Raw genomic sequence first — 9,060 nt, forward strand, 5'->3', positions numbered from 1 at the left:
TTTACTTTCATCTTTTAAATGCAAAATCTGACCAGCACACCCGTTTCTTCCAAAACTTGTTTCTTTTCTTTGACCTGCCTCTTCTTATCTCTATATAGGTCCAGACACATTCATCTTCCAGTCTTCTTCCTCCCACCCTGTCTTCGTCCTCATTTAGCTGCAGACTTTATTAGGATTGAACTGATTAAACACTGGGAAAACTTACTCTCCCATCATATTTAATTTTTCCTGTCCCATTTTTGTCTCCTTTGTACCTCTATCATCATATCCTACTGACGATGCAAATTTGTTTTTTCTTTCCTTAATTATGTGTGCCTGTCTTCTATTATTAGTATCACTGCCTAATTTACATTAGTAATTTGCATTTGTAATGAACAATTATTATTTAGATATACCGGTAACCCACATTGTTCCCTGTAATATACAAAGTCTGTTTTATCCCATTTTAATTGCATATTGTGTAAATAAAGGTTTAACTTTGATAATAGCTACAGTCACATTAGATGAGTTATATTAATTTCTCGTTGTGCTTCCAGATGTGTTAAGCCTAGCTTAGCACAAAGACTGGAAGCAGGGGGAATGGCTTTGTCAGAAGTGAAAAACTAGACTCTCCGGCATCTTGAAAGCTGTCATGATAGCTAGTAAGCTAGTCACCGATCCATCAAGGAGTCACCAGTGTCTTTGTTGACGGTTGCTGCTCAATAAAACCTCCAATGTGTAACTGATCATAAGATTGATCATATTTTTTTCACTTTTAAGAGAGCAAGACTAGCAGTTTGTCTTTGCTTCCAGTCTTTATCTCAATTTAGGATACAAACATCCAGGAAAACATGTACAAGCAAAGATCGCAAAAAATATCCAGGTTGCAAAATGCAGATCAGTTGAGCCGCTACATTCGGGGTGTGTTTGTGTTTGTTTGTTTGTTTGTTTGTTTGTTTGTTTGTACCCTTCTTCTTCAGTCTGCTATTGCAGTTTTTTCTTGCCACACATGCAGGGTGCGATTTGTGAAAAAAAGCAGATGGGGGGATATTTTTGTTCATGCACAACAACACAAAACATGCAAGAATTAAATCCCTCAATAATGCCACTCGGCCAGCCATGCCAAAACACTTCAATATTCAATACAAAATAATCTCAAAATGAAATTGCACAACGTGGTGTCAACATAAAAACATCACTTTCAAGCCGGAGAGCAGAGTTAATTTTGTATCCATCTATCCATCCATTTTCGTCTGCTTATCCGGTGTCGGGTCACGGGAGGAGCAGCTCCAGCAGGGGACCCCAAACTTCCCTTTCCCCTAACCAGCTCTGACTGAGGGATCCCTAGGCGTTCCATGCCAGTCACCCTCCTGAGGAAACCCATTTCAGTCGCTTGTACCCTGGATCTCGTTCTTTCGGTCATGACCCAGCCTTCATGACCATAGGTGAGGGTAGGAACGAAAACTGACCGGTAGATCGAGAGCTTTGCCTTTTGGCTCAGCTCTCTTTTCGTCACAACGGTGTGATAAATTGAATGTAATACCGCCCCCGCTGTGCCAATTCTCCAACCAATCTCCCGCTCCATTGTCCCCTCACTCGCGAACAAGACCCCAAGGTCTTTGAACTCCTTCACTACCCTATTTTCACCCAGGCAACGCTCGTTCGTTCCTCGGGAGTGTTTTGATCACGATCTTTTTCTTAACATAACCATTCATTGACCACCAGTCATTTTGGTGCCTAAACTTAACTGTAATCACCGCATAATGGTCACTTTTTCTGGCTAAGCTCAACCATCATGACACCTGAAAGGACCATCATCTCGTGGTGCCAGTAGCTGGCTTGCAGTCACCTATTGGCGGCTAAACAACTGCCGCTCAGATTTGATCATTCTATGGCACTATGTGTTCATGTTTCAGTGTGTATAAAAATAACTCAGTAGAGGCAAGGATATATAGACCAGAAAGGGGAAAATCCCAAGCATCCCCCCTCAGCAAATTGCACTCTGACCATATGTCATTTTTCTTTTATCTCTTCTTCTCTTCCTCTCCTGCAATGCATCTAGGCGTGGAATGCATCGTGGTTTTACCTGAGCCAAAGGATAACTGGGATCCTGTCTTTGGCACCGGTGTTTTCCTCTTCTCCTTCCTCATCCCCGTGGCGATCATCAGCATCTGCTACAGCCTGATGGTCAAGCGCCTGCGCAACGTCCGCATCCTCTCTGGCTCGAAGGAAAAAGACCGCAACCTGCGGCGCATCACCAGGATGGTCCTGGTGGTGGTGGCAGCATTTGTCGTCTGTTGGACCCCCATCCAGATCATGGTCCTGGCTCAGTCACTTGGCTTCAACATGAGCAGCTTTTTCACGGTGGTCCTGATGCACTTCTGCATCGCGCTGGGCTATGTCAACAGCAGCTTGAATCCTGTGCTCTACGCCTTCCTGGATGAGAATTTCAAACGATGCTTCCGCGAGTTCTGCAACCCGTCGCCATTCCACCTCGACACTCAGCAGTCGGGCAGGATGAGGAGCATCGCTAGGGAGGTGGCAGCGGCTTACAGCTGCAAGGCTGATGGTGGGGGTCATGGAGGAGGGACCCCTAATCCAGCATGACTAGGCGTGGAGCTCCCCTTGGTAGGGGTAGACCCCCAACAGAGGAGAGAGAACCAGGGGACAGGCAACTCCAACACAGAATTGACTCAGATTACAGCTCTCTAGCGGCACGAGCCCCCCCGCCCCCCAACTAGAAGACTGGCCTGGGGTGGGGGGGAGGGAGATGAGGAGGATGGAGTTGAAAGGAAAAGAATTTAAGAATATGGATGGGTATGACAAACATAGGACCTATAGGTTGCTTACAGTTCATGGGTAAAAGGGAAATGGGATAGGTTGAAAGATTGGGTGGAAAGGGTGGTGGACATCTTGGTAGGGGATGGTGCCAGATATGGGAGTAGCTCAAACCATTATGGGTCCTGGATTTTAGAATGTCTATGGCTCGAATTCCGCTGAGACGGTAAGTTGTTTTGGAATGTAAGACTATCGTTACGTGGTGAGGTGACAGCATTATTTGAAACTTATTGCAGCTCCAAAAACAACAGCCTCACTAACAGAAATGGCATCTGCCAACTGAGGCTGGTACCCAGTTGCTGCATCTCTAGAAAGATGTCTGACTCTACTTGGGTATGAGAAGGCAGGGGTTGGGGCTAGACATTTAGAGAGAGCATATAAACAGTAGGAATAATACTAAATAATAAAAGAGTGCAGATACCAAAATCACCATGTACTACTTTGGTGCTTGTAGAAAGAATATAAACAACATTGGAAGCACGGATCGTGGCTGTCTGGCGGTAAGGACCATGGACTGAAGACCTGCCAAGGAAGAGTAAAGCTTTCTGGAAGTGTGAAATAGAGAATAAACACATTCACTACAGTTTATTGTATCTTTATCAGTTGATGTTTCAGACTAAAGAACTATGTCGTGAGTGTGTCCCACAGTGATCCTAGTATGGGGTCTTTATTGTGATGGTTTCTCTTAAAATGGGTCTACCTAATTGTAATATGCTGCTTATAAGGACTTACATGGGTACACAAAGTATAATGTGATATTTCAGCCTGTAGACAGGAAGTTGGATGTAATACCTGCAAACAATAGCTGGCATAGAGAAAAAGAACAATGTGCAACACGCTACTCCTTAACAATATTCCTTAAACTGTGTCTATGGACCCAGAACGGGTCACATGAATGTTATTTCTCATAGGAGCAACATTTGTCATGTGTTCTGAAGCAAAATAACCTGAGAAACCCTGTCCAACAAGTTTCTTAGAGTTGTGATTTTTGAAAACTTTCTATGACCAACTGAGGTGTTGTAAATTAAGAGTTTGGGGTGGGGGGGAAGCTGGTAAGACCTGGGAGAACAGCAAAAACTCAACAAGAGAATCCGTGTTTGGGACAAGCCCAGCCTGGGTATTAATCCATCTTCTTCTTGCTGTGTTTTAGGACACAAGATGAATGACAGTGCCTGTCTGTGGGGGGTCCACACATGAAATCTCAATTAGCCTGTATCCAAGGGTAGATGTACCCATATCAAATTTGCAGCTAGGACTTGAAAGGGTTTCAATAAACATAATCTTGGCATAACATTATGGGCAAAAATTATGCATTTGTAAAAGCTGTCACAATAAAAGTTTCAAGCACTTAAAAAACATGACAATGACAAAGTGATTAGTGATAATGAATTTGTTCTTCTTAATTGGACTAAAGATTGAAAAACAATCAGAATTTTTTGAAACCTTCTTACCGGATGGTATTTACAACACATCTGTGATTCTACCATTGAACCAGACATATCTTGTGGAGATTTTCAGGACATTAACTTTAAAAATGTATCTAAGGAAATACACACTACCCCAAACCTGAAAGCAGAGTCACACGGTTGGCCAGTTGAGCCAACATTGTTACAGTTATTAGTCATTAGACTTGATCTGTTCTGATTGTGCTAATTCATTATTGCCCTTATTCAATACAAGTTTTGATTATTTGCATTTCATTTGAATACAAACAGAAACCAAAATATGTTTAAAGATCACGTTTTGGCTTCCATAAAGTGTACTTTATCAGAACTCATGAAATATATTTTGTCATTTCTGGAACTTTGTACTGTATCATTAGCTGATTCTGGAGCATTATGACTGAATGAAAAATGAAAAACCTACACTCTTGTACCTGTTGAAGAACAATATCACCTTTCTCTTTGTGTAAAATAACTTCCCTGCAGTGATTGCATTTTTCTGTACCATCACTGTCTTTTGCAAAGCTTTGTCACACTTTTTAGCATTACCTCTGGCCCGCCACACTGTAAACACTATACATGAGTATTGATGCATTCATAAGTGGTGATGTAGGCTGAAGTTTACTAGCATAAAGAAACCAAAGTTTGTTTCCGGGACTCAGTTTTAGGTGTGCATACTTCTAATTTCCAACAATATATTATTACACAGCCGTAATGATCTCAGTTGGTAACTGGTCAACAACCGAAGCTCTGTTTGTTTTGATGGTAACATTGCAATTATCACCAAAGGCGATGCATTTTAGGGATGTGATTAGTGTAACACCTTCTAGTAAATGATACAGGTGTACAGTTGCAGGTTAAAAGGAAGGACATTAACTGTTTCACTCAAGCCGCTAAATTTGACCCATTCTGGAAAGAACAGGTCTAACATTAGATATTTATGTGGGAGGACAATACCACCTGAAATAAACTGTTTAAAATTATACTTGCAGCTTGCGGTTCAATTTCCTGTGATACCTGCCATGGTAATTAGGCATTTTGAATAAAAGCAAAGTGAACATAGCAGAAGCGATATAATCACAGATGTTTTGAAAATGACACATCTGGGTGGGCTGTTTTTCAGTAGCTGCTGTCAGGTTTGGGGAATCAGACGTGCAACTGATGGGGTTTGGGGTCTAGGTAGGGATTGGGAATGTTGGTTGTTGAACTCTGGGTTTGAGATATCTTGAGGTGGGGACATTGACATTGGGTGGGGTTGGGTAGGGTTTGCTATTAGGGAGTCATTTAGACTCCCAGCACCACAGTGGCAAAGCAGGAGGACGGGGTCACAGTGTGCTGACTCCACTCCAAGGGACAAAGGGGCTCTCTCTCTTCTTAGTGTCTTAAAGTGGAAATCAATCCTGAAACAGAAACCACAGCAGGTACTGTACAGTTTTGGAAATTATACTGACAGCATTAGACTATATACAGTATTCCAACTTATGGAGATCTTCTGCAACAGTTACTTGACAAAAATATAAATAAAATACAATATGTTTTATTTTGGTTCTTAACTGGAAATGTGTCTCTCACATAACAAGTCTAAATGTAAAAAAATGTTAATAATGCTTTTTCAAAGTTTCACAGTTTTTATATTTACGCTATTGTGATAACCAAGAAAACGAACAGGTCTTGCCTAAATGTTTGCAAAAACCATGTTAGGCCAAACAATGGACACATTATTATCTAAAATCTATTTACAGATATTTCTGACACTGCTCATTACAATTAGCAAAATAATCAGTCTTTTTCACTTTTACATGTAGATTAAAAAAAACAAATTGAAATACAGGTAGTTTTCAATTTTGTTATTTGTTTCATGATGGTGTTTGCAGTGAGAAATTAAACCCAATGACAATTTGATTGGATTTCCCATTTTTAAAATTACACAGTTTAACACTTTCCTGTTTCCTATGGTCTGATAGTTGCAGAGAGGCACTTAACAGTTAAGCTGTCCAGGCTTTAAGAGTTAACATGTGGATTCTGTTTTGAGGTTGGTGTCCCCTTTACTTTTATATTTGTGTCTCTTCATATAATTTGGTAATTTTTGATTGGGTTACCTTGAATTTAAAACATCTGTGTTTTTTCGCTTATGTTTTTCATTGACAGGATGGATTTCAGGATAGCAAGTGACACCATTTGCTGTCACGAAGGGTTGTGGTTTGCTGTCAATTGTATTTTTTTAACTTATGTCTGTACAAACCAATTTCTTTGCTGCAGTTACTCTTTGCAGCACATATATTGTAAATCCTAATTTGGTCTTCTTTTGTTTGAGAGGAACAATTCTATGAACTTACATTGCCTTAAATATCAAGTCTGTTAACTGATGTTTGCTCTCTGGCTGGATAAAATGTGTTCTAGTTTTTACTGGTGCTTCGCTGTTAGTTTATACTAGTCCAGACCGTATTCATAAAGCTTCTGAGGACAGGATCCGTCAGGCCAGAGAATAATACAATTTTGAGATTGTATTTTCTTAGGTTGCTGCTGAGCAGTTTGGTCCATTTTAACCGAACTCTGGAGCGTTTCGTCGAGTGGCCAGGTGGTTTAGGGCGGTGTGAAAGCTCATTCCAACTCTGGTGCAGACCAAACAAAAGAACTCTGGTCCGCTTGAAAACGGGGGTCTCGGTTCACTTCCAAGTGATCTCGAGTTTGGTTCACTTTAGGTGACAACGCGATCCGACCCAAATACAGGAAGTTATCCAAAAAACAGTGCTTTTTCTAGCCTGTAATTACAACCTTGCACACAATTTAAGGACGTATACATGAGTTAAGAGACGGTAACTTTCAAATCCATAACCTATTTTAACCATACATTGCTCGTCATCTGTGTGACAACACATCATCATCTCTCTCTCTCTCATCACCACTTGCTGTCTTTTCAGCTGCTCATTGTTCGTCTTCTTCTAAAATATTAGAAACACAGAAGCAGAACCAGAAAACCCAAGACGTAATAAATCTGGTGTTGCTCCATTATTTCTGAGACCAGAAGTGTCGGCGAGTTTTGGATATTCTGTTCAATAAACAAGCGACCGTTTCGACCGTGTGACGTTTGTACAGTGTTTGGTGCGTTTGACAAAGTGCGGTGTGAATGCTAACGGAACCACATGAAAAATGCAACTTCAGCTCTGAATCGCACTGAGTCTACCAAATTATTGGTGTGAAAGCGCCCTACGTCTAAAAAATCTGAGATAAATCAAATGTCATTAACCCCGTTGGCATTTTAGTGACGTGGACTTAAACTTTGTATAATAAAACTGCAAGCTGTCATCGTGATTTTTCATCATCAAAAATCTAAAATAGGCAATAGAAAAAGACAAAATAATTTTTATTCTTTTATTTGAATCTATAGCACGTAGTTTAAGTAGTTTAAACATAAACTCCCTGTACTATGGCCATTAAGAAAACTTGGATGGCCAGATTGGCCGACATATTGTAAATATTGAAACCTAGAAAGGAGTTCCAGTCAACAGTTTAACCATTGTTCTAAATTAGTGCTCAAGGTGTATTAAACTATAGGTAACCATAGCAACGGTACTGGTGCTGTGAGCTAGATTACTGATGGACTCTTTCTAGGGCAGGGGTCTTCAACATTTTTGAAACCAAGGACCCCTTAACTGAAAGAGAGATGGAGCAGGGACCCTCTACTAAATATATTGTATAAAATTAAGTTGCATATTAAACTGGGCATTCAATAAAGTGTAGGGCGGCCTAAGGCCTTTATATACCTTTTTAGTGCATAGAATACTAAGCTATTAAAATAATAATTGTCGGCATGATTTTATAAGTTACACATACATGTGGCACAGTGAATCCTTAGGATGAACTGTATCTGTGGATGCCTACCTTAGTGACTACCTTGCCTATAGGCCAGTAAGCCTATCATCAGTTGGGATTTATATTAGCTAATAATATGTTGGATTCATGTTAAGACATTTAAATTTTTTTTTTTTTACTTTCAAAGATTAACAATAATTTGGAGGCCTCCCTGCAGTGACTCTGAGGACACCCTAGGGGTCTCGGACCCTCTGTTGAAGATCCCTGCTCTAGGGAAACCAATCTATCCATGGGTAAAACTGATCACAAAAAATAGCTTGAAAGAAAATGAAACACTTTACCACAGCTCCTTTTTATTTTGTTTTAGGTTACCAAGCCGCAAGCACGATAATACACTCCAAGGTGTTCTGACATAGAAAATAATGGACATGGCTTTGCCTCCAAATTGTGCATTATTTTCTCACATCGAGATTCACCACACATTATCACTTCCAAAGCGTCCGATGTGCAAATCCTTAGGGTTTTTCTTTCAGCTCACTGTTGAAGTCTTGAAATTAAAACGTGAAGTGAATTCAGTTGCAAATTATCAGCTGTGGGCTGGGAGTGAATCTTTAGATTGTTGAAAGAGACAGGTCCCTTGTCTTTACCATGTAAAGTTTCATGCATTCTCAAAGTTCTACATTTTTATCATACCCCCTGGTATCCTTTGTGATCAAGTCTGTCGGATCTGTTCTGAGATAGATTTATGAATACTGGTCTTCTTTTGTACAACCTAGCAGACTTTGTGTAGGAAAAATGACCGAAGCATCAAGGACACTGGCTTCGAACATGATTCACCTTTATGAAGATGTGCTATAACGCAGCTGTGAGGCTCTTTGTGCTTAACTGTCACTGTTAAAACTGAAGATGCTACAATATTTTATATTACTGTTTGGTGTTTTTTTTGTAGCACAAAATTACAAAAAGAGGACTCCGAGAGGGCAAAATC

General features: G+C 40.4%; 1 protein-coding gene across 2 annotated transcripts in view; it reads left to right on the plus strand.

The window, feature by feature from the left end:
- oprl1 (opiate receptor-like 1) overlaps nt 1–7,977 on the plus strand; it is a 170,994-nt gene extending 163,017 nt beyond the window's left edge. For both annotated transcript variants that reach the window (XM_039800990.1, XM_039800991.1), the window contains one exon: nt 2,042–7,977. In XM_039800990.1, coding sequence (XP_039656924.1) covers nt 2,042–2,586 — 545 coding nt within the window. In that variant the 3' untranslated portion in view covers nt 2,587–7,977. The remainder of the gene's footprint in view (nt 1–2,041) is intronic.
- The last annotated feature ends 1,083 nt before the right edge of the window (nt 7,978–9,060 follow it).

The sequence above is a fragment of the Perca fluviatilis genome, chromosome 5 (genome assembly GCF_010015445.1).
Source record: "Perca fluviatilis chromosome 5, GENO_Pfluv_1.0, whole genome shotgun sequence".
Classification (NCBI taxonomy): domain Eukaryota; kingdom Metazoa; phylum Chordata; class Actinopteri; order Perciformes; family Percidae; genus Perca; species Perca fluviatilis.